Source organism: Centruroides sculpturatus, unplaced genomic scaffold, assembly GCF_000671375.1.
Source record: "Centruroides sculpturatus isolate CEXI.00-Female unplaced genomic scaffold, Cexi_2.0 scaffold1813, whole genome shotgun sequence".
In the NCBI taxonomy this organism is placed as follows: domain Eukaryota; kingdom Metazoa; phylum Arthropoda; class Arachnida; order Scorpiones; family Buthidae; genus Centruroides; species Centruroides sculpturatus.
Genome location: NW_019386276.1, coordinates 44,951 through 71,269, shown reverse-complemented (window position 1 = coordinate 71,269; position 26,319 = coordinate 44,951). Strand labels below are relative to the sequence as shown.

The following is a 26,319-nucleotide window of genomic DNA, read 5'->3' as shown; positions in this document are numbered from 1 at the left end:
ATATTTCCATAAACACAATTCCTCAGGTCTCCATCCTTCCTCTCTCAATTCACTGACTGATTTTCTAAACACAGCAACTCTTAAATCATAACAAACAGGCCATTGTTCTGGTTCTGACTCTTTCAACTCTTTCATTCTTTCTTCATTTATCTTTCCTTTAATTACCAAATTTCTTTTTTCCTGTTCTTTATCTTTTACCCGTTTTGATTTTCGAATTAATTCTTCACTCTCTGGACTTCCTCTATCTCTCTTACCACTATCATCTCTCTCTTCTTCTATACTTTGTTCTACCATCTCACAAACCTCCTGTAAATCTCTTTTTGCCCTTTCTATTTTTTCCTTTGGACTTTCTCTATTCTTATCTATTTCTACCTCATCTATTTCCTCTACTCTTATTTCATTTTGCTCCTCCTGCTCTTTATTTTCCATATCACATTCTCTCTTTCGATGTCCCTTTTTTCCGCATTTGTGACACTTCACTTCAGGGCAATTTTTTGCCCTATGTGTCTCTTTCATACAAGCCGCACAAAGCCATTTTACTCCAGGATAATCAATCCTAAATTTCCTTCCATCAATAATCATATAATTTGGAACTTCTTTTTCCATAAACATCTGTATTCTCACATTTCCAGATGGTACTTGCAAATTAAACGAAAACATTTCTCTCTTTATCGATCTAATTTTTCCATAACTTTCTAATGCCTTTTCTATCGCATTACTATCAAAACCCAAAGGAACATGACGCATAATCAAACTTTTAAAATTTCCTTTTATGGGGACGGCCTTAACCGAAGCCTCATTCCAGGGCCACGTACTTCCTATAAACTGCCACTTAATTTCTTCGTCACGAACTGTCACATGACATTTTCTTGCACTTATTTTATCTACCATTAAATATATTTTATCATCTTCAAAAACTTGTATCATTCGCAATAAAAAATCCTCCCAGTCTATCTCCTCACTTGCTATAAGTTGCAAGGTAATGTCCTCGTATTTCTCCATTATTCCAAAATTAAAATAACGAAAACTATACTCACAAAAGTCCAAAACTTATCCTAAAGTCCACAAAAAAAGGGAAACGTCCAAAAAATTTCTAAGTCCAAAAAGCTCTTTTCTCACAAAGTCCAATTTCTTTTCCAAAAATCCAACGCTGAAGTCGAACTGGAAACTAAGTCCACAAACCAAAATTCATCTCAGGAACAAAGTCCAGGAACACCAAGAAACACCAGGAACTGCTGAAACTCCAACTTCCTTTTCGGCACCCAATACAGCACCCAAGGCAGCACCCAGCAGTCAGGATCTCCAAAGTCGACTCGGTCACTCAGGAACGGCAGAGTCCATCAATCCAGCAGGGACGGCAGGAACAACAGGAACAGCTGATCAAGCATCAAGCAGCTACCTCTCCATATATATAGAGCAGAATAGCTACAAGACCTTCATGGACAGCAGACTGACTGGCACGGCAGGTCTCCTTCTCTTCTCGACTATGGGCTTACAAGTCTTATCTATTCGGATAAGTTAAGATATGACTGACTTGTCAAATCTTGGTCTTGGCCATAAGGCCGAGAAGCGATAAAAAACACATCAAAGGTGCCGACGGGCCAAGTCTGGAAACGTACAATACACGTGTGGTGTGTCCAGGTGACGTCGATCGGCAAATATCCGTTAATACACACGAAAGAACGTCAGGAAACGATAGCAAGCGATGCTAAAGGCTGCAGGAAATGTCAGGTATTGCATGGGTATTGCCTGACAACGGCATAAAACTCCTGTTGGTCACCAATCATCACAGGAGGAAATTATGCCGCAGCCCGTACCAGCGTTGCGTCGGTCGAATACTGATAGCATTTCGATGCTAAATATTTTTTCGCTAGCAAAATACATTAGAAATTTCTGTATGTAACGTAGAATATTTGCCGATTCGATATTACAATATATTCCATGCAATAATTTTGAAACAATTCGCTTTTATCCGTTATTTTAGAAAAATGTCGCGCTACTTCATTTCTTCAATGTAAAGAGTGAGGCTTACCTTTCCTTGGGTGCCTGGGTCTTCTACGTGCAGGCCGTGCGTGTTGTCCACAGTAGTCACACTCTGAAAAAATTGCACATTTCATTTTTCTTCAATAACTTCGAATCGCCGATTAGCGATAACGACCAAAAGCACGGGAACGTCTTTCTCGCATCGCTCAGATTCATCGTAGCGTACCGGAAGTATGCGGCGATGGCGGTTTATCGCCATCCACATTTTCTCTTACCTTTTCTTCTGCAATTCGCCACATTTCTTTTTCCTGCTAATCCTTGCTTGGAGAATGTCTTGCAATTCCTGTAATCGCTCCTCTGGCATCTTCCGTGAATGACAACCAACTGGAAAAAGAAAAAAAATTTTTTTCTTCAATAATTAATTTCTCTATCTTTTATTATTTATTTCCCCCCAAAGGGGGTGGGCTATCTCTGGCAATAAGTGCCAGGCCAGAGCAACCCGCGGCGGGGAGGGAGCAAGCCCCCTTTCCCGCCCCGTTCCAAAAATCAGGTTAATATCGAAGGTCTCCGATGGAGACCGTATCAGATATCAAGCTGATAAGAACAGAGTTTAAAGCCATTTATTGATTAATATAAAATATATACAGTTGGAATATGTATAAGTATATGAGTTACCATGGGCACATAGCCAGCCAGAAAGATACATAGCAGTTGGTAAAGGTATATACAAGATAAAGTTGGGGTGTGTACCCCTATACGCGTTCCATGGGCACTAGCCAGCCGATAAAGACGCGATTACATGGGCTCTAGCCTGACAAGTGTGGTACATAACACAGGTAAAAGAGAGTCCAATCAGTTGTGAGGGCGGTTGCCAAGGTGCCGCATGTAGATTTCTCTACTGTGGCTAATGCAGTCACTAACCATTAGGTGTCGCATCATCCTGGCGTACTTCCTGGAAATTCCAAGGCGTTGTATGACGCTTTCGTTTGCGGCATCGTAGCCGCCGAGGGCTCCCACGACGAAAGCGTCAATGAAGGTTTCGTAGCCTAAGTTACGATAGTGGGCGGCGAGGGCTTCGTACTTCCGAACTTTTTCCTCTCGGGCTTGGGTGAAGGCATCTTCGCCGTTTTCGAAAGGCGTGGCGACGTCAATTATGGTTGCTGTTTTCGGGTTGTTGTTGATGATGACCAGGTCTGGTCGGCAGTTGCTGGTGAAGTCCGGGATCTGCTGGTTACTGAAAATTTGAAGGTTTTTATGATCAAAGGCGTTGATTAGGCGGTTAAGGATGGCATTATGACGTTTCGTAATCTGGGCAAGGTTGGGGGGACAATGATTGATGACGTGTGCCAGCGTTTCACGGTGCCGTTGGCAGCGGCGGCAGTTCTGACTGACGTTGCCGAAGCGGCGAAGGCCGCGAAGGGGGACAACGCTGAGCCTGGCCCGATGTATAAATCGCCAGTCAGCGAATTTGGTGAAGTTGCCCTCACGAAGAAAATGGTTGCTGTTCGGGTTTTGTGCAGTAAGTCGAAAGGCCTTACCCTGATCGGGTTTACGGAGGAGGGCGGTCGAAAAGGTGGTTTTAACTGCAGTGGCGATTGTGCTGGCGGCGTTGGCTTTGGTCAGGAGTTTGCCGTTTACGGATGGGACTAGGGTGCCATCTTCGTTGGGGTGCCAGCAGATGTCGATACGAGTCCTGAGGCGACGTGTGGCCATCCTAAGCCGAGTCCAGAGGGAGGGGACGTCATAGGGGTCACATCCGAACTCATTCTCCATGGACCCGGCTAGGTAGGTGCAGAGGTCGCTGCCGCTGGGTTCTCGTTTTATGCGCTTTTCGACCACTTGTTTGAGAGTTTTTACTGCAAGGTTGGTGACGTTCTGATCTCTGGAAAGAAAAAGATTGACAGCGTGACTCACCTGTGATGCGTCTGCAAGAATGCCACATGATGTAATGTTGGCTCCTCCTTGGCTATTGGTCATGTGGATGATTTCCGGTGATGCACGTTGTGGAAGGTTCATCCACCTTTTGGCGCATCGCTTGATGGACTTGTCCAAGTTATTGAGGAGTTTTTTGGGGACGTTGCCCAGGGTGAGGTGGAAAGTCAAACGTGTGGTGAGGAAGGTGTTGATGCTGTCAATCTTCTGCCACGGGGCGAGGCAGGAGTTGTCGATGGATTTGAGGTCCTTAAGGATTCCATCAATCACTGTGGCGGCAGATTGTCCGATGGTAAACCCCGTGGGAATCCCGAGGTGCATGTAGTGGTCGTTTTTGCCAAGTCGAGGGATGTTGGCTTCTCCAATCTTGAAGGTGTGGTTGTCGGCACAGCGGTATTTCCCTGCAATAGACAAAGTTGCGCATTTCGACGGGTTGAAGGTTAGGCCGCAGTGGTGAGCCCAAGAGGAGAGGAGGTCAAGCTGTTGCTGCAGGCCCGCCGCAGTGGAGCTGGTGATCGTGATGTCGTCGGCATATGCGAGTGCAGATATGTTGCAATCGTGGATTGGGTAGCCAACTTGCAGGTCGGTCACGAGACGAAGCGCTGGCTCGACGACGAGGTTGAATAGTATTGGGCTGAGAGGGCAACCCTGTTTGACGCCCGCAGAGATGGTGATCGGTTCGGTGAGGCCGGAGCTGGATCTAATGCGGGTGTGACAGCCAGTGAGGAGATCTTCAATTATTTGGATGGAGGGGGCACCAAGGCCGCACCACTTGAGGCACCGGATGATGGTACTGTGGGGAACAGAGCCGAACGCATTGGCGAGGTCGAGCCAAGCGACATGGCACTCTTTGTTCCTACGGCGTGCGTCCTGGATTACGGATTGAAGCACGAAGGTGTGTTCGGAGCACCCTTCGTACCTCATGAAGCCTTTCTGCGCTGTGGATATGGTGTTGTTTTGCTCGCACCAGCGCAGTAGGCGATTGGCGATACAGGCCGAATACAGTTTACCAAGTGTATTGGCTAGGGCAATAGGTCGCCAATTGTGCACGTCGCTGCGGTCCCCTTTTTTATGAATAAGTATTGTGGTGGAAGTCCTCCAGGAAGCGGGGATGGTCCCGATGCGCTGAACGGCGTTGAAAAGTGCCGCCAGGATGTGGCCCTGCGGGTCAAGTCGGCGCCAGATGTAGTACCGAATTCCGTCTGGTCCGGGCGCGGTGTTGTGGCACCTGGAGAGCTTGTAGGCGACTTCCGTAGGGGTGAAGGCTTCGCATAGTGGGTCATCGGAGGTTGGAGTAAGAGGTGGCGGCAGTAGGTGGCTAGGAGGCTCGGTGCTGGTAGAGTGGCTGTAGATATCTTTAAAGTGGTTAGTTAGTAAGTTCTTACCAATTTCGCAGAAGCGTTCGGTGCCTCGTGTGATCTCATCGAACGCCTTGCTTTTGTTGATTCTGTACAAGCGTTGGATTCTGCTTGCTGCCGCTGGGTTGTACCTACGTTGTCTGTTGCGATGGGTTGGTGGTGGGCGGCGTCGATGCTGGTGGTGGGAGTTTGGCTGTCTCTGTTGTGGCACCAGTTGCTGGGCAAGTTGAACGAGGTCCTGGACCATGATCTCGAGCATGTCCTCGTCCATGGCGCAATTGAAGCGTGTGCACCATGCGATGACCCAGGACGGGGGCTCGGTCGAGGAGATGGTAGGAGGAGTGGGGGAGGCAGGCGGGTGTGCCTCAGGAGTGACCTCTGCGGTGAGATGGGTTGGGTTTCCCGTGGTGGCTGGAACATTGGCGGAAGGAGGGGAGTTCCTGACAACTTCCGCATAACTGGCAGCAGCCGTAGGTGTGTTGGTCTGGGTTGGGGTGGTAGACTCGTCGGTTGATGATGTACGTCGGCGACGTTGACGTGTACGACGGCGGGGACGCCTTACCAGGGGAGGCGTGTTGCTGCTTTCTTCGTCCTGGGTGTTGGGTGGGATGATGCTGGTGTCACCGATGGTGGGTGAGTCGTAGCTGGTAGTGTTGGCAGGAGTCGTCGCTTCTCGGGTGTTGTGGACTGGTGGCTGGTGCTGGCAATTGTTGACAGGGGCCTGGCTGGAAACATTCTGCGAAGCAAGGTAGGCTTCATCTAGGCCGTAGTCCTTCTGTCTGCGTTTCGCACGCCCGCTGGCAGTGGGGATTTTCTGTCGCTCCTTTGGGTCTCTGGCAGAGCTGGGAGACATGGTGGGAAGTTGTGCGGAACAATTGTCGGATTTCGATTGATGTAGTTTGATCTCTTTGAGTTTTTCCGATTGGGTTCCACAGATTCTGCACTCGAAGCTGAGACGGCCCCCGTGTACACGACGAAGGTGGCGGGAGAGACCCCCGTGGTCCACATAGTCTCTGTACACCGGTAGGCAGGCAGGGCAGTGGTAGGGGGGGCGGAGAGGCACCAGCAGAGTGACGAAAGCCAGGTTGTTGGTGGAAGCCATAGATCAAATGTGTAGGGGGGATAGAAAGAAGGAAAGGGGCGGAAATGCCTCTTGGGGTGCTAAAGGCAACCAACCAAGAAGAGGCAGGAAGGGGAAGAAAGAACTGCTGCTTTGGTCGGCCCAGGCAGTAGTGGAAGTACACGTTGCGTCGTGATCAGTGATCACGCCGCGACAGAAAAGTGGTTGCTGGTCAGGCAGCGAATACACTGTGCGTTTAAACAGTGCAGGCCGCCCTTCCAGCGGAAGTAGGAAGAGTGATAGAAAAGAGAAAAACGTTAAAAACTACTTACCGACTCGGCGGGGAGCATCCGGCTCGGAATCCTGGAGTCGTCGAAATGGGGCAGAATCAGGCTTAATTTAGAACATCAAGCTGATAAGAACAGATACTGATTCTCATAAAGTTTATACGGTGAGAGTAAATCCCATGCAGAGTGGCTAAAGGCAGCCACCTGCGCCCGCAATAACTAACTAATCATTGAATGCAGTACCTCCTTACTTCACAGAGCCCCCACCTTAGTGAATAAGGCCGTTCTCTGTGCCGTGAGGATAGAAGAAACTAATGGAAATTTAACAGTGGTTATTGGCCTCGTCACACAAGCTGGAAAGGCAAGGGAGTCAGTGGCCACAAGACTGAAGTAAACAGTATCCTATCCCGCTGAACAGGTGAGAGGGGAATCATTGGATAGCAAGGAACAGGGCAGAAAATGCCACTTACAAAAAGAACTAAAGCCTGTACAGGAGAAGGCACAGGAGACAGAAAGATCAAAGGGAAGTGGAGGTCCAAACACACTGGGCTGGAGTCCACCCCCAAAAGAAGCAAACAATGAACTTAAAAGCTAGCCTATGCTAACTTACATGCTAACGTGCACTTAAGAGAGTAGATCGTTAAGAGTTGGGCTACCGTCCTTCCAGGTCCAGAGGATCTGGTTGGGGGTATCCCATAGAGCATTAAAGTTGGCCCGTGTTAGAGACTGAAAATCCGAGAGTAGCTTACGAGCTATAGCCTCGCGGATTTTGATACGGAAAAGGCGGTGGGCGGTGTATTTGTGTTCAAATACCCTCCTACACCTGGCCAGCCACATCTCGTGTTTAGCCATGTGGATAAGGAGACTAATCACGTAGGGAGATGCAGTGCCTTTGCTAAAAAGGACGTGGAGAACTACGTTCTCTCTTGACAGAAAGGGTAGTCCTAGGAGGGGGGTAATCCAACCCCAAATTTTCCTTGCTACCCTACAGAAATAAAAGAGATGTGCTGCCGTTTCGGGCGAAGAGTTGCACATGGGACAGTTTTCACTCATAACATAAACTCCGATAGACCGGAGTTTAGCCCTAGTGGAGAGTGCATTATGCAATAACCTCCACTGGAGTTCGACGCAGTGTTCGGGAACTAACCCATCAAAACATCTGCGCCAAACGGTGGCCCAATCAATAGTGGCCTGAGTGATCAATGGACAGATAGTGACAGACGTATCGGGCCTAAGGTGGCGATAGATTTCGCAAGCCTTAGTTTTGACAGAAGGAATATTCCCAGATTGGGAGAGGCTGAGAAGGTGCGTGCACCATACTTTCACAAAGGGTGGTGGAACCAACACTTTGGGCATATGATTTACCTTGTAATTAGGTAAGAGAAGCTTAAGGCGATACCCAAGAAAGAAGCTGTACAGCTTACTTACCGGGTGATCGCGGGCATTAAGGGCTAGGACAAGCTGCCTAATTTGGGCAGCAGCAGAGAAGAGGGAGGGCTCGAACATAGCCCATCCACCGTTTGTTCTAGTGTTATACATAATGTTACGACTAACCCATTCTGGCTTATTGCCCCAAACAAAACGGAAAAGGAGTCTGTTAATATGCCTAAAGCCTGCGTCCAGGCCAAAAACAGAGGCATAGTACACACAAATACTAAACATAATGTTTTTGTAGATGGCTATTCTACTTGGAAAGTAGAGATAGCTTCCCGACCAAATGGAAATTTTGTCCCCAATTTTAGCCGTAATCTCCTTTAGGTTATGTTTGGCCGAGTCGGCACCAAAGTATAAACCTAATATCTTAACCCTATCACTCACAGGGATGTCAGAGAAGGGCACAGGGAGAGAGATGGAACCAACAAGGGGTAGAAACGAAGATTTCCCCTTGTTTATAACAGCTCCAGAGGCCTGACAGTATCTGTCAAAGTGGCCAAAAATCCTGGAGATAGCCCAGTTGTCCTTCACAAAAAAGGTGACATCATCCGCATGGGCTACGAACTTATAATAGTCCGCTTTATAGTAACCAGGCATAGGGTAGCCTGAGATACTGAAGTCCCTTTGTATCTCGCCCAAGAGGGTGTTGATACTAAGGGAGAAAAGAAACATAGAGAGAGGACATCCCTGTCTGACACCCTTTCCGAGCGGGAAGGGGTCAGAGAGATGGCCATTGATACTAATGCGGCAATGAGTCTTATGATACATAATTTTGATAGCCAAAAGTACCTCGTCAGGTACACCATACTTTTTGAGAACATGCCAAAGAAAGCCGTGATCTACACGGTCAAATGCTTTCGATTGGTCTATCGAAAGCAGCGCCAATGGCCATTTCCTATTTGAGCAGTACTCACTAAGTAGCCTAATGAAACTAAGATTATCAAGTATACACCTATTGGGAATACCTCCTGTTTGGGTACTAACAATGCAAGGGGTCAGGGCGGAACCAATATTGTTATAAATAATACGCGCGTAGATCTTGTAGTCTACGTTGGTAAGCGTTAAAGGCCGAAAATCATTGACAGTTGTGCAGTTGACGACCTTGGGTAGAACAGAGAGCTGACCCAGGTTAAATTTTGAAATACTAGGGTTGTCGGGAGAAAGAGAGTTGTAAACCAATGGGAGAAGGGAGGACAGTTTATCAGAAAAAGCCCTATAAAACTCGGCTGGCAAGTTGTCAGGACCAGGAGATCTGCCCACACCCATTGCTGAAATTGCAGATTTCACTGATTCCTGTGAAAACAGTTTTGGGAAGGGGTGAAGAGTAGCGGTAGGTATTGCTCTAGTCATGTCTTCCCATTGGGATGAGTCGACACGAGTAGGAGCGAAGAACTGGGAAAAATGCCGAAAGAAAACCTGGGTAATCTCTTGGTCATCAGAAGTTAAAGTGCCATCGTGCTTTAGGATGGAGGAGACATTAGATTTAGATTTATCATTTTGATAATGGCCGAAAAATTTCGAGTCGAAGCGCCTCGGGGTGTTAAGTTGGGAAACTTTATACCCTTCATAGGCGTGTTCGAATCTACTGGTTAAAAGGGCAGAGATGCTGGCAGAAGCCTGCTCGATGAGACCTTTAGTATACCCAGATTTGTCTTTACAGCAGCGACAGTCAGTTAAGAAGCGCTGAAGAATCCGCAGTCGACAGTGTCTCTTGCGGCGAAGGCGCCTATCGGTTGAGCGGGCAAGTTGTAATATCTCCTTTTTGCACCGACACCAATCCTCAAGGCTGACAGCGGATAGTGAAAGCATGCTGGTTAGTAGCTTGTCTGCTTGAGACAGAAAATCCTCATCCCTAAGGATCTCAGGGGTGAGGCGGAAGCGGTTACGTTTCGAAGAGCAGGATAGGGTGAAGGTTGCCATTACCAGGGAGTGGTTTGAAAACCGATTGCCCTGGAAATGGAGAGGTATGATGGAAAAGTCTGAAGCAGAAGATGGGATGTTAGAGTACATCCTATCCAACCTTGATTTTATGGAGTCGTTGGCATTGGACCATGTAAAGATAGAGTTGCCGGGTAAAACAGCAAGCTGCACATCTTTAAGGGAAAAATTACTCAGGAGTTCTTCTAGTTTATTTCTAGTGTTGTCAGGGGACCAGCTGCCTCCTTCCTTATCTTCAGGACGGAGGATCACGTTCCAATCCCCAATGATAAATATGTCTCTATTGGTAGCTAAGTAGCTACCAAGAATTTGGAAAAATTCCGAACGTAAGCTAGGCCTCGTTGGGCCATAAATACAAACAACCCTAGCAGTTTTTTTGTTTTTAACTATATCCAAAGAAACTATCCGTTTGTCGCTATCCGTGACGAACTGTTGGACCGTGATACTGGAGGAGACGAGGAGTGCAACTCCTCCGCTCCTACCCCTGGAGAAGCTATGATAACTATTATAGCCCCTTATTTTTGGCCTAAAATTCCTAACTCTTCGCATGTTTTCAAAATACGTTTCTTGCAAAGCTAGAATATCTAGCTGAAGGGAGGACAATAGGGAAGCAACAAAAAGTTGGCGGGGGATGGACCGAAGTCCATTACAATTAAGGGTAGCTAAACGTATTTTGAGAGACATGTTTAGATTAGGGGGTTAGTACTCCTCCGTACTTGGGTCGGAGGACTTGCCAGCCCTGGCCTTCTTATGCTTACGCCTACGACGGCAGGTCCTATTGTTGGGCCTGCCTTCCCTCCCAGATCCGGATCTTCCTGTAGTGGACTCGTCACTACTGGATTCCCCTTCTCTTTCCTTAATGCTAGAGCTACGACTAGTTTTACTCCTAGTCCTAACACCGGTAACAGACTGCTCTTTACTTTCTACCTTAGAGCAATCCTGATTAGACTTATCCTCTATCTTAGGACTAGGGCCAGTTTCCGCAGGCAGAGCTGGGACTGGAGCTGTTTCCTCAACGACCATTGGTACAGCTTGGGCCTCCGGCAAGTCGATTGGAGAAGAGACGGAGACGGAGGTATCCACAGACACCTCCATCTCAATGTTGTCGGAAGCAGCAGCTTCCTCAACAGAGCCCTTGACACCACAGGAAAAAGGATGCTATGATCCCTTGTGCAGACACGGCACGGCTTTGGACAATTTATAGCACCATGGAATCTACTGTGACAGTTTTCACAGAGGTTTGCTTTACAGTCCCTCTGCTCATGGCCCGGCTCTAGGCAGCGGCGACATATCCGCTCAACTCCACGGTAGCCTAGGGTCAGGGGCACACCCTCGTAATAGACAATATTCGGGATGGGTTTTTTAACCTCGATACAAATTTTCACTGTGCCCGTATCTATATGTGGGCGGCCCGGGACTTTGATCATAGATACGGCTTTCACGGCCTTGAATTGGCCCATCAACAGGCGTACAGCCTTAAGGTCCATCTCGGGGGGAAGAAACCTGATGAAGACGGTGGTGATGTCCTCATCAAGCGGGACCGGGAAAACCCTGACGTCCTTAACCACAAAACCAGTGGTTACTAAGAGGCGGCGACTTTCGGTCGACTTAAAGCCTAAGAAATAGCGGTCTTTGCCCATGGGCGCAAACCTAGAAATTTCACCCGGCGCAAGGGTGCGCTCGATGCCGTCCAGAATCTCGTCAATGGTCGAGCCTTCTGGGACAGAGACATGGGCACTAAGCACCCGGCGCATCCTGCCGTTTAGTACGGCAGGTTTGGCACATTTGTTTTGTGCAAGAACACCAGCATTTAACTGCTCAGTGTTGTAGAATTTGTTAGAGTGAGCAGACACAGTGGCTGCTGGAGCCCAACGTGCTGCTACCTTTGCAAAACTAGTCTTCTGGGGCACTGAGGGCCCAGAAGAGGATTGGGAAACAGACATAGCGGGAGCAGCCCCACTAACTATATTGCTAAAGCTGGCCTTAGGGGCCTTACTAGCCACCTGGCTCGCCGGCCCAGACTGAGCGGCAGAAGCCTTAGAAGACTTCATGCCTACCAGCCTGACCCCCTTGAAGGTGGGCTGCTCAACGGCACGGATGTGACCGGAGACAGGCCCAGGGGCAGGTTGGCTGACCTTATTATTAGACTTACCTACACTAACAACTAACGGTTTGCTAACGGAAGAGGAGGAAGCTAAAGTAGCCTCTACTACCTTATCACTAACAGGACCCTTGGTTGGAGTTGTGTCCTCCATTGGGACACAATCCGCCCAAGCGGCGGAAGAAATACCCTCCATGGGTAGAGAAGTAGAAGTGAAAACCCTACTGTATAGATGGGGCCAACCGTGGGGATATTGGCCCGGATTTCCCCGCGAATACGCTAGAATGCGCAGGCAGGTTCCTCCAGTGCAAAAAGAAAACTTTTCTCCTTTCGGTTAAAGCCCAGTCGCTAAAGGGACCTGGACTTCCTCTTTTAGTAAGGAAACCTTACCAAAAGGCGCCTCCTTGGTTATACAAAACCAAAAAGGCTAAACGCAGATACGCCGACTTGGGTGCCCAAAAACACCCAAAAACACACTTAGTAGGCTAAGAAACCAACTATTCGATCTTAGCCAATAAGGCCGAGAAGCGATAAAAAACACATCAAAGGTGCCGACGGGCCAAGTCTGGAAACGTACAATACACGTGTGGTGTGTCCAGGTGACGTCGATCGGCAAATATCCGTTAATACACACGAAAGAACGTCAGGAAACGATAGCAGACGATGCTAAAGGCTACAGGAAATGTCAGGTATTGCATGGGTGTTGCCTGACAACGGCATAAAACTCCTGTTGGTCACCAATCATCACAGGAGGAAATTATGCCGCAGCCCGTACCAGCGTTGCGTCGGTCGAATACTGATAGCATTTCGATGCTAAATATTTTTTCGCTAGCAAAATACATTAGAAATTTCTGTATGTAACGTAGAATATTTGCCGATTCGATATTACAATATATTCCATGCAATAATTTTGAAACAATTCGCTTTTATCCGTTATTTTAGAAAAATGTCGCGCTACTTCATTTCTTCAATGTAAAGAGTGAGGCTTACCTTTCCTGGGGTGCCTGGGTCTTCTACGTGCAGGCCGTGCGTGTTGTCCACAGTAGTCACACTCTGAAAAAATTGCACATTTCATTTTTCTTCAATAACTTCGAATCGCCGATTAGCGATAACGACCAACAGCACGGGAACGTCTTTCTCGCATCGCTCAGATTCATCGTAGCGTACCGGAAGTATGCGGCGATGGCGGTTTATCGCCATCCGCATTTTCTCTTACCTTTTCTTCTGCAATTCGCCACATTTCTTTTTCCTGCTAATCCTCGCTTGGAGAATGTCTTGCAATTACTGTAATCGCTCCTCTGGCATCTTCCGTGAATGACAACCAACTGGAAAAAGAAAAAAAATTTTTTTCTTCAATAATTAATTTCTCTATCTTTTATTATTTATTTCCCCCCAAAGGGGGGTGGGCTATCTCTGGCAATAAGTGCCAGGCCAGAGCAACCCGCGGCGGGGAGGGAGCAAGCCCCCTTTCCCGCCCCGTTGCAAAAATCAGGTTAATATCGAAGGTCTCCGATGGAAACCGTATCAGATATTAAGCTGATAAGAACAGATTTAAACGTTTTTATTAGTAAATCCAAAAATATACAAGTCCAAGGGTTTAAAGAGAGAATGGATTATATACAGAGTGTACAGGTAGCGCGACATGGGCTCAGAGCCAGCTAAATGTGTACAGTACGCGGGGTATAAAGGGTGAAAATGATTACAAATGTAAGTATGACACGACATGGGCACTCAGCCAGCCATAACGTTAACATGGGCTTGTAGCCTGACAGAGGTGTAAATACATATATATAAAGAACACAAGGCCAGGCTAATCCTGGCGAGGACGTCTTTGTTGCCGTCGGTAGTCCCTGGAAGTGGGTTGTCCACGATGCGCTGAAACTTCCTGTTGATTTGATGAGTGTCCATGTTGGCTGGAAGAGGAGCGTCCGTGTTGGTTGCGAGGCTGCTGGTGGTTCAAGTGGTACATGTAGATCTCCCGGCTCCAACGGATGGTGTCGCTGATCATTAGTTTGGCCATCAGCTTGGTGTAGTTCCGTTTGATTCCCAGGCGTTGGAGGACGGCGGTGTTACCTGGGTCGTAAGCACCGAGGGATCCAACGACGAAGGCGTCGCAGAAGGTGTCATATCCCTGAGATCTATAGTGATGTGCGAGCGACGCATACTTCTCGATTTTGGCGGCTCTAGCATGATTGAAGGCCTCTTGTCCATTTTCGAATGGTATGACGACATCTATTATTGTTGCGGTTTTAGTAGGTTCGTGAACGGCCACTAGGTCAGGGCGACAGTTGTCATTGTAGCCTGGGATGCGCTGGTTGCTATAGATGGTCAGGTCCTTATCGTTCATAGCCCGACGGAGCCTGTGCAACACAGCGTTGTGCCGTTCAGTGGCGAGGTGAAGGTTTCCGGCGCAGTGATTCAAAACATGCGCCAGGGTTTCCTTAGGGTGACTGCAGTTGCGGCACTTGGTGGGTAGTTGGCCGAAACGTCGTAGGCCGTGCAGTGGCACTACACTGAGGCGTGCTCTGTGTATAAACCTCCAATCTGCAAAGGAGGTGTATCGGCCGTCCCTGAGAAAATGGTTACTGGCAGGGTGTTGTGCTGTAAGTTTGATGGCTTTGCCCTGGTCGGGCTTTCTCAGGAGGCGATTTAGGAGGGCATTTTTTGCTAGTGCAGTCAGAGCCCTGGAGGTTGCGTGTCTTGGGATAATGTTGCCTTCGGATGTGATTACAATATTGCTGTCGCAGGTGTCCCAGGCGATGTTGATGGACTTCCGCAGTCGTCGTGTGGCAGTGCGGAGTCGTGTCCAGGTAGAGGTTATGTCCCCTGGATCTCGGCCAAATTCACCCTCCGTTGACCCGTTTAGGTAAGTACAGATGTCTTCTTGTGTGGGTTCACGACGGATGCGTTTTCGCACAACGTGGCGAAGAAGATTGGTGGCGATCCTACTCACTCTTGGGTCTCTCGATGTAAAGAGATGCATCCCGTGAGTGATCTGACAGATGTCAGATAGTGTGTTGCAAGAAGTGACGTTGGCCCTGCCGTGATCATGGGGGAGGTGAACCACTTCTGCGCTTGCGCGCTGAGGTAAGTTAAGCCACTTTTTAACACAGTTCTTAATGAGGCGGTCTAGTGTGTTAAGGCGTTTCTTCGGGTTTGATCCCATAAGAAGATGAAAAGTTAGCCTCGGCAGTAATATGGAGTTAACAGCTTCAATTTTTTGCCAGGGGGCAAGTTTGGAGTTATTAAGCTGTTTGATGTCATTCTCCAGGTTGTTGATGATGATGTCGCTGGTATGGTGGGTGGTGAACCCAGTGGGAATGCCGAGATAGGAGTATGACTCGTCGGCGCGTAGGTATGGGATGTCTGTCCCTTGTATGTGGAAGGTTATGTCGCCGGTGTCGTGGTTTTTGCCTAGCACCGTCAGGGTGGCACATTTGGCTGGGTTAAACTGGAGTCCAGCCCAGTTGGCCCAACAGGAGATGTGGTCAAGTTGCTGTTGTAATCCCTCGGCGGTGGAACTGACGAGGACAAGATCGTCCGCATAGGCGAGGATGTCGATTGACTCTCCTTCCAAGGCATACCCAAGCTGGAGGTTGCGGATACCCCTTACCGCAGTCTCTATGACAATATTGAAGAGCAGGGGGCTAAGAGGGCACCCCTGCTTGACACCAGACCGGATGGGTATCTCGTTAGTGTACCCGTTGTGGGCACGGATCTTGGTGGTGCAGTTTTGGAGTAATCTGGTGATTATATCGACACTCTCTTCATGGAGGCCACACCATTGCAGGCATTGGACGATGGTGCCATGTGGGACAGAACCAAAGGCATTACGGATGTCCAGCCATGCAATGTGGCACGATCTTCGCTTCCTCCTGGCGTCTTGTATGGTGGATTGTAGGAGGAAGTTGTGATCGAGGCAGCCCTCATGCTGTAGAAAGCCCTTTTGAGCATCGGAGAGGATGTTGTGCTCTTTACACCAGCCAAGAAGTCTGTTGGCTAGGCAAGCTGAAAAGACTTTACCAAGGGTGTTTGAGAGTGCGATTGGGCGCCAATTGGAGGTGTTGTTCTCATTGCCTTTTTTGTGCAAGAGAATAGTGTTAGAAGTTTGCCAACTGGGTGGAATGTAGGATGTGCGGAGAGCCGCATTGAATACACTGCTTAAGATGGTTCCTCTTGGATCGACTCGTGACCAATGATGGTAACGAAGGCCGTCTGGTCCAGGAGCAGTGTTGTGGCAACGTTGCAAGCGGGCGCTTACCTCAGCGGGAGTAAAGGGCCCCGCCAGTGGGTTGTTGGTATCAGGATCGCAGTGGAGGGGGGCAACAGTCGGAGCAGTAGGACGATGTTGTGAGTTGCCCGCATAGATCTCTTTGAAGTGGTCGTGCAGTATGTGGCCCTCGATGTTGCAGTATTTGGGTTGGCCGCTGGTGATGTAACTCATCGCCTTTTTGCGGTTAGCCCTGAATAACTTTTGGATGCGCTTAGCATCGGAGGCAATCGAGGAGTGGGCCAAGGAACGCTCAGTCGGCTGAATGGTAGTGTCAGAGATCTTGCATATGTCTTGGGCCAGTGCGACAAGATCGTCCACCATAGCTGCCAACATGTCTCCATCGATGGCACAGTCAAACCGATGTTTCCAATTCGTTACCCAACTGGGGATGGAAGAAGAGTCCTCATCGGGTAGTGGGATCAGGGTCCCAGGAATAGACTGTTGGGGGGTGCAGGCAGGAGAGATGGCTGCTTGCATAGCAGTGGAGGGGCAGACTGGTGGAGTGCAAGTAGTGGCGGGACTTAGCCGGGCCCGCTGACTGGAGCACACCTCAGCCAGCGACTGACTAGCCCTTAAAGGGGGGCTGTCGCGGCAAGTAAGAGGGGTCATTGCAGTGGGGGGGCTGGTCCTAAGAGCCTGAGCATAAGTCTGAGGCTGTAGGCAACTAGTGGTGGGGGCCAGGTGGGTCTGCTCACGGACAGGAGTCTCCGGCTGCTGACCTTCCTCGTTGATGGCCTGGACGGATCTTGTTGTCCTTCTTCTGCTGGGCCTGGGACGAGGGGGTGTGGGAGTCTGATGATCAGAGGTGGACTGGTCGCTCTCGGAGACCGGTGACGTGGTGTTCCTCAACTGTCTGGGCGCATACTGCTTCCTTGGTCTAATTCGGATGCGTCGTACGACTCTGTCCGTGGGCAGGGGCGGGGGAGGCGTGGCGGCTTCTATACTCGCCTTACAAGCCTCGGAGCGCACTTGGTGGGCCTTCATGGATTTAAGTTTATCCATAATGAGCCCACAGGCCCTGCACTCGAAAACCAATGAGGTATTGTGCTTTCTTTTTAGATGCCTAACGAGGCCAGCGTGATCGCTGTACTCCCTCGGGATTGGCAGGCAGATTCTGCAACCATGCGGAGGGTGTAACGGTACTAAAAGTGTTTCCCTCGTCATGGTGACCAAATGTGTAGCGATAGTAAGTAGAAGAAAGGGCGGAAATGCCTCCTGGGGTGCAGAAGCAGCCAACCAAGAAGAGGCGGGAAGGGGAAGAAAGTAACGGAAGGGGTGCTCACGCAGAGCACCGACACGTCGCCAAGCTGAGTTGGCGGCGATAGAGAAAGTGTTGCCGGTCGAGCAGCGAATACACTGTGCGTTTAAACAGTGCAGGCCGCTCTTCCGGCGGAAGAGAGAAGAGTATAGGAAAGAGAAATCAGCAAAAACCAAATATACTTACCCAGAGGACTGGGGAGCGATGTGAGGCTCGGAATCCAGGTCTGGTGTTAATTTAGGCTAAAATCATTAAGCTGATAAGAACAGATACTTGGTTTGAAAGTTTGATTTATTATTTTCCTCATTTCTTTTACAGGTACGACTGCAACAAATAGCCTATTATAAACCATAGGACTACTTGCAGAAGGTAATAAATTTACATATGTTTATTTCACCGACACATATCAAAATTTCGGTTTCAACAAAATCAATTCGAATATATACACAATAAATTTTTCAAACCCGACAAATCAAATTTAAATTTTCACAATCAAAACATTAAACACAATTTAAACCCGAATCAAAACATAATACAATTTCTGCTATAACATTAGCCATAAACAAAATGTAAATTATAACTTGATAAAACTTATAAAACCATCACAAGGTATAAAAAGTTAACATTCAAACCCGACATATCTCAAATACAACCAATACAAAAACTTATCTATCTAGTTTTATAAGAATATTTTATGTATATATTAAGCAGAACAAGCACATCAAAATATAACCATTAAACACAAATAATTCTTAACAATCTATAATACCAATTGTGAACTATGACTTAAACCACACATCAAATTACATCAAACCCGCCCAAACAAGGCGATAAAATATAACAAAATTTAAAATATAAAACTGGGATACACAGCACTACCAATCATCTTTAAACAAGACGTCATTTTCAGTTACCCGTATTATATTTTCTGTCCCTCTATAGTATCTTATTATCTCATCATTTGTCATATATTTGAAATCACTTAATATCTTAAATTTAGCTTCTTCTTTGATCTTGGTTATTAATAATGTTGCATTACATTTTTTCTTTTCAAAGGTAAATAAGCATCTGTTTTTCCACAATGATCTCTTAGCCAATGCGATCAACCAATTTATCAGGTAGGTGTTCTGATTACGTACGAAATAATTAGTTTGATATTTTACGTGTTTCCAAGTAATATTTGTGTTCCAAATTACAGCTAGCCAAGACCACACCGACGCCGCAATGCCACACTCGTAGAAGACGTGTTTAATCGTTTCCATCTTACCACATCTTTGACAGCCTGCATCTCGTCGTTTATGATATCGGACTAAATATTCGTTTGTCATTACAATCTTATTTATAATCCGCCATGGAATCTCAATCCACTCTGCTGGCAGTCTATGTATGTTAAACCATATGGCATCCCATCTCAGTGTATCATCAGTCATATTTTCATTCATGTATTGTTCGTGAAATAAATCATATATTTTACTTGGTCTTATCACATCTATTTCCAATAATTCATTACCCATTTTCTCAACAATTTTTCTTATATTCATTCTCCATTTACGAAATTTACATTTATTACTCATAATAAATGGCAATCTCTCATCTACCTTTTTTATAGAATTTGCTATCGGGCCAATTATATATCTTATGACCGAACTTACTGGGTGTGTCTCTTTTAATAAGAAATTTATCATATTTGACATCTGTAACGAGGTCTCAAATTGTTTTACATCTTTCACTCTTCATCCTCCCATGTCAATGTTGTTTCGCATAATCTTTCTATTTAAAGGCTCAAAAGAGCTATCCCAAATATATTCAAACATTATCTTGTCCAATTCTTTAACCTCATCGGTTGTCAGACTCGTATAGTACAATGTATATATCATCGTAGAAAAAATTGCTTTATTCACAATATTTATCCTCTCAGGTAGATACAACCAGTTCCGTCTCCACTCTTCCACCGCTTCACTCAACCTATTTTTCATCTCCAGAAAATTCTTTCGTCTCGCACCTTCACCAAACCATATACCAAGTATTTTTATTTGACTTACATTTTGAAACAGTTCAAATTTACGTCCCACATCACCTATTACACATAATAGTTTACTCTTGCTCAAATTAATTGTCATACCTGTCAATTTACTAAACCTTTTTATATGGGACAGAATTCGCTCGAAACTATAATCATTTACAACCAAAAAGTTCACGTCATCCGCGTGTGCTATTAGTTTTACGTTTTCTCTCAATCCTGGTATATGTATTGCATCTATATTTTTATCTTTATTAATCCCATTCAATAACACATTAATATAGATCGTAAACAGCAACATGGAACATGGACATCCTTGTCGGACACCGATTTTACATCTTATATCTTTTGATCTTTCATTATTTATTGATATAAATGTATTAGGTGCGTAATATAATCTCTTAATTTTCTCGATTTCATGTTCATTAAGCCCATATTTTTCTAAGAATCTCCATAAAATTGAACGGTTCACGGTGTCGAAGGCTTTACGTACGTCGACAGACAGTACAGAGAGTGGAGTCTTCCACTGTCCATATAAATCTTGTATCAAACTCAATAAACACAAATTCTCGTGAATAGTTCGGCCTTTTATTCCTCCGCTCTGTGTAATTACAATCTTATCTTCAAATACTTTTTCTAACCGTCTCACCATTATAAAGCTATAGACCTTGTACTCCATATTCAACAACGTTATCGGTCTAAAGTCAGACACATCCCTATTCATGTCACTTCCTTTTCCTATTAAAATCATTTTTCCGACACCAAATGAAGGACTAAAGTTAATGTCATTGTATAAAATGTAAAACAAATCAATCAAATCATCCTCAAAAAATTTAAAAAATTCTGCATTCAAGCCATCTTCGCCTGGAGCCTTCCTAACATGCAAGTCTTTGATTGCCTCTTTAATTTCCATTTTCGTTATTTCCTTATTAATTACGTTTTCAGTTCTTTCCTTTACCGGTTCTATTGATTTCGTTACTTCTTGCCATAAATTTTCATCTGAATCTACTTCACAAAAAAGTTTTATATAAAATTTATAGAAATTATCTAGAATTTCTTTTCCATCTGTTATTTCTTGTCCATTTATTTGTAGTTTATGTATACTTAAACTCTCTTTTTTCTTACAGTTTTTCTCAAAAATTGTTCTGTCTGCCACTCTCTTTATACTATATTTATTCGTTTTATAATTTATATAATTTTCTCTATTTCTCTTTCCTATTTCTATTGTTATTTCTTGTTGTATCCTCTCAGCTTCTACACTTTTCCCTTCTATAATCGTTTTCGACAATTTCCTCTGTAACTGTTTAATTTTGTTAAATCTATCTCTTTTTATTCTATTCCATGTAGTTTCGATAATTATATTTATTTTATCTTTTAATTTTATCCACTTATCCCATGTTATCTGTAATTTTTCACTTTGCAATAATTCTTTCATTTGTTTTATATATGCTTCATCATCTAATAATTCTTTCGTTATCTTTATTCTATTTCTCACTTTTTCCTTATGTTCTATTTTTATCTCTATCTCGACCATATTATGGTCAGAAATTTTGCCATTACTACTATTTATAGCATATGTACTTGCGTTTAATATCTCTCTTTCTCCTTCTGATATATAAATGCGATCTAAACGTTCTCGAACATTCTGTCCTTCCCATGTAAACCCTGGATAATATGGGCAAACTTGTCTATAGCTATCGATTAGGCAATAATCATTTAAAATGTTCCTTAAGACCTTTCGAGAACTATCTTGGTGCATAGGACCGTTTTTATCAATGTCCTCTAGAATACAATTAAAGTCTCCCATTAGGATTAAATTTCTACCACCTCTAAGATAATCGGTTAATTCTCTAAAAAACTCTTTTCTTTCGACGGCTAAGGTCGGCGCATAGATGCTAATAATACGATAAACGTGATTTCTTATTTCCAAGTCAATAGCTACTAATCTTCCTTTATAGTCGGTCCTAAAATCCTGTACTTTAAGTCTTTTATTGATTAACACTATCGTTCCGGTACTTCTTCGAGTTGCGAAAGCAACATAAATATTATAATTAATATACACTTTTCTTAACTGTCTTAATTCGTGAAAGTTCTCAATATTCGTATGCTGAATTCCCATAATATCAACTTTACTCGTTAAAATTAAATTTAAAATACCGATCTGTTTATCTTTACCCTTAAAACCATTAATATTGATAGTTCGTATATTTATAGTATCTGTACTATCCATTATCGGCTTTATTTTGTGTTTCCTTCTTTTTCCTTGCCGGTTCTATACTCATTCCCACAATCGTTGGTGTTCTAGACTGTGATCTCTTTATATTTGACGGCATTTGTCTCTGTTCTACAAAATCCGGATCTATCACTACATCCATTATTGATCTTTTACCTCCTCCTTTTTCTGTGCTTTTATTACGCTTTCGTCCTCTACCTTGTCTCATTTCTGGTGTTGTCTCTGGTATTTTTTCTATCTCTTCTACTCTTTCCTTAACCTTACCATTGTTTCCCTTCTCTATTCTATCCAATCTCTCTATATTTACTATTACTTCCGGTATTAAACATTCTCTTTCTATCTCTCTCTCCTCCCTCCTCTCTCTCTCCATCTCTATCTGACCCTTTTTTTCTTTCATTTTTTCCTTTTTCCACTTCTCTAAACTTTTATCTCTCTTTCTTTCCAAACTCTCTTTTCTCGGTCCCAATTTACATATATCGGCAAAAGTAATTATTGGACAAGTTTCCCCTTTTCCATGTTTTTTCTTACAGTTATAACATAATTCGCATTCTTTAACTAAATGTAAACTACTTCCACACCGGTAACACAATTTAATCGGACAATTTTTTGCTTCATGTTCACTATCACCACATTTAATTCGTGAAAGTTCTCAATATTCGTATGCTGAATTCCCATAATATCAACTTTACTCGTTAAAATTAAATTTAAAATACCGATCTGTTTATCTTTACCCTTAAAACCATTAATATTGATAGTTCGTATATTTATAGTATCTGTACTATCCATTATCGGCCTTATTTTGTGTTTCCTTTTTTTTCCTTGCCGGTTCTGTACTCATTCCCACAATCGCTGGTGTTCTAGACTGTGATCTCTTTATATTTGACGGCATTTGTCTCTGTTCTACAAAGTCCGGATCTATCATTACATCTGTTATTGATCTTTTACCTCCTTCTTTTTCTGTGCTTTTATTACGTTTTCGTCCTCTACCTTGTCTCATTTCTAATGTTGTCTCTGGTATTTTTTCTATCTCTTCTACTCTTTCCTTAACCTTACCATTATTTCCTTTCTCTACTCTATCCAATCTCTCTATATTTACTATTACTTCCGGTATTAAACATTCTCTTTCTATCTCTCTCTCTTCCCTCCTTTCTCTCTCCATCTCTATCTGACCCTTTTTTTCTTTCATTTTTTCTTTTTTCCACTTCTCTAAACTTCTATCTCTCTTTCTTTCCAAACTCTCTTTTCTCGGTCCCAATTTACATATATCGGCAAAAGTAATTATTGGACAAGTTTCCCCTTTTCCATGTTTTTTCTTACAGTTATAACATAATTCGCATTCTTTAACTAAATGTAAACTACTTCCACACCGGTAACACAATTTAATCGGACAATTTTTTGCTTCATGTTCACTATCACCACATTTATAACATTCTTTTTTCGATCCAACATAATATATTTGTACGCGTCTACCTAGTATTTCCATTACCGTAGGTATCTTTTTTCTAGTTACTATAGTAACGCGAACTATACCAGTTCTAACATTCATTTGAGGGTACATCCCAATATTTACATTAATTACTCTGCCGAATTTCGCGAAAATTTCTTTTATTAACTTCTCATCCGCTTCGTACGGAGTGTATCTAATAGTAATTACAATTAAGTCAGCTTCTAAGCTTTCTATAATATAAAGTTTATCTCCCACCTCAATTTCCTTTCCGACCAGTCTCTCCTTATCCTCCACTGTATCGACACCAACTTCTATAACTCCTCTAGGTCGATAACAAACCTGTTTAACACATCCTGTCTTTCTTATCTTCTCTTCACACTTTCTTATCAGTTCTACTGTATCCACTCTTTCTTGGCTAATAATTCGAATAGACTTAACCGCCGAATATTGTCTTATTTTCGATAATTCTTCATTTCCGGATTCTTTCTCTGTTATAACTCCTTGACCAACATCCATAATATCTTCGAATTCAACAGCTTCCTTCTCATTATCTCGCCGATAACTAGCATCATTCGATCCATCACAACTATTAAGGGCTCTCCCCTCATCGTCTAAAGTTTCCGGTAAGAATAAATCACTCATTAATGGATCCGAATATCCATCCATTAACTCTTAGACGGTTATAATAAATTATCGCGATCCTACAAGAGGATCGACTTCGATGAGACACGCCCCCCACGGGAGCTGTTGGAGTGTTTCCTCCAATAAACGAAAAATTAAGTTTTTTTTTTCTTAAAAATTACTATCGTTCTTCTCTCTCTATTATAAAGTTACTTTATCTTATTATATTTTTCGTGCCATGTCAATGATGTTTGGGTCCCTTGAGTAGAAAAGGTGCATAGCGTGCGATATCTGTGAGATATCTGCCAACTGGCTGGTGGGGGTGACATTAGTTCCCCCTTGCATATATGGGAGGTGCACCACTTTTGGGCTTGCCCTCTGAGGAAGGCCAAGCCATTTTTTGACGCAGCGTTTTGTCACCTTATCGATTTTGTTCAGCATCTGCTTTGGGGTGGTACCATTGGTTAGGCAGAACGTTAATTTTGGCATAATAAATGAGTTCAGGGCATCAATCTTTTGCCATGGGGCAAGCTTTGAGAGGTTTAGCTTTGTGATGGACTGTAGGATGCCGTCGATGGCAGCTTTTTCTGTATCACATCTGTTGAAGCCCGTTGGTACTCCAAGGTGCTGGTACGTGTCGTCGTTGTTTAGTACTGGGAGATCCTGCTGCTTGATGGAAAAGGTATTAGAGGTTGCTGTATGTAACTTACCTCTTACAGACAGGGTCCCGCATTTGGAGTGCTTGATACTGATGTTGGCCCAGTTCGTCTAGCTGGAGAAGGTGTCAAGTAGGGTTTGAAGTCCAGTTGGAGAGTCACTTACAAGCGCGACGTCGTCTGCATAGGCGAGAACAGTGATGCTGTGATTATGGAGGGGGTAGCCCATGTTTAGGTGTTGTAGCTGGCGGATAGCAGGCTCCATCGCGAGGATGAAGAGAAGTGTGCTTATTGGGCAGCCCTGTTTTACTCCGGTACGCATGTAGATCGGTTCGGTGAATCCAGTGCTCGTCCGCACGCAGGTTGTGGAACCGTCGTACAGCTGTTGCAGAAGTCCGATGGCGTCCTCGTGCAGGCCATGCCACTTGAGGGATTCCCACAAGGTGCTATGTGGTATGCTCCCAAAGGCATTGGCGATGTCCATCCAGGCGATGTAGCAATCATTTCTTGCCCGTCTGGCATCCTGGATGATGGACTGCAGTATGAAGTTGTGCTCTAGGCACCCCTGAAAGTTAAGAAAACCCTTTTGAGAGGGTGAGATGCGGTTGTTTAGATTGCATCAATGAAGAAGCCGATCCGCTAGGCACGCCGTGTATAATTTGCCTAGTGTATTGGAGAGGCATATTGGGCGCCAGTTGTTGAGGTCAGCTATGTCGCCCTTCTTGTGGATAAGTATCGTGGTTGAGACCTTCCAACTATGAGGGACATACCCAACCCTCTGCACTGCATTGAAGATGGAGGCAATAATTATTCCTTTCGGGTCAATGCGCTTCCAGTGCAGATAGCGCAGTTTGTCGGGTCCCGGGGCGGTGTTGTGCCCTCTGAAGATCCTATGCGCCACTTCCTGGGGAGTGAATGGCGCATCAAAGGTGATTGCCGGTGTCAGGAGGAGTGCACGGGCCTGTGGGGACCGGGGTGCTGGCAGCGCTGGGCGGTGCAGACTCGTACATACGTCGGAAATGGTCCTCGATGACAGTGGTGTCGCATTGGCAGAACTTGGATGAGCCTCCCTGGATCCTGTCAAAGGCCCTTTTCTGTTGGCTTTATACAGACGTTGCAACTCACTTGCTTCGAGTTGGGGGCTGTGGTGTGGTGAGCTGTGGTGGCGGCTTGAAGTTTGACGGGGAGGTTGTGGAGGGCGGATGTTGCAGATTTGGTGAGCCAAATCAATAAAGTCTTTAAGAACCCCTTCAAGAATGTCCTCGTCAATTGCTGCGTCGAACCGAGTTTTCCATGCCATTATCCACGTCGGAGAACTGTTGTTACTGTCCTGGCTGCTGGTGGGAGCTGTGCAGTGGGTAGCATTGCTTACCTCAGTGGGGGAGATGGCGTGCTGAGATGGAGGCGGTGATAAGTCCTGGGCTGGTGCCCCTCGATGTGGGTTCCTGTCCGTGGTGAGGGGACCTCCCAGAGATGGTTTAGAAACTCCTTTTTACCATCCCTGGGATCTGAACGCCCACCCACGTGTTTGCCGTGCGTGGTGTCCCGTATGCCGGAAAGGGGGATCCTGGTAGTTGAGGGGCAACATAACGTCCCCAACACACTGCTTTGGCCCCTGCTTCGGATAAACGGGAGGCTCAAATCAGGCTCCGTTTGAGTCAATCGGCTGGTCGTTGAGTCATTCTTGACCTCGGCTTGGAGTCAACCGATCGATGCAG

At 45.2% G+C, this 26,319-nt stretch overlaps 1 protein-coding gene and 2 non-coding genes across 3 annotated transcripts; all 3 read right to left on the bottom strand.

Annotated features, from left to right (window-relative positions):
* Positions 1-2,438: 2,438 nt before the first annotated feature.
* LOC111614370 lies at positions 2,439-2,626 on the bottom strand. The gene has a single exon (XR_002754916.1). It is a non-coding gene; the product is annotated as a U2 spliceosomal RNA (small nuclear RNA).
* A 10,864-nt stretch (positions 2,627-13,490) lies between these two features.
* On the bottom strand, positions 13,491-13,676 carry LOC111614369. Its single transcript, XR_002754915.1, has one exon. It is a non-coding gene; the product is annotated as a U2 spliceosomal RNA (small nuclear RNA).
* A 227-nt stretch (positions 13,677-13,903) lies between these two features.
* LOC111614368 lies at positions 13,904-17,368 on the bottom strand. The gene has a single exon (XM_023355742.1). It carries the CDS (start codon positions 17,366-17,368, stop codon positions 13,904-13,906), a length of 3,465 nt encoding a protein of 1,154 aa, XP_023211510.1.
* Positions 17,369-26,319: the final 8,951 nt, after the last annotated feature.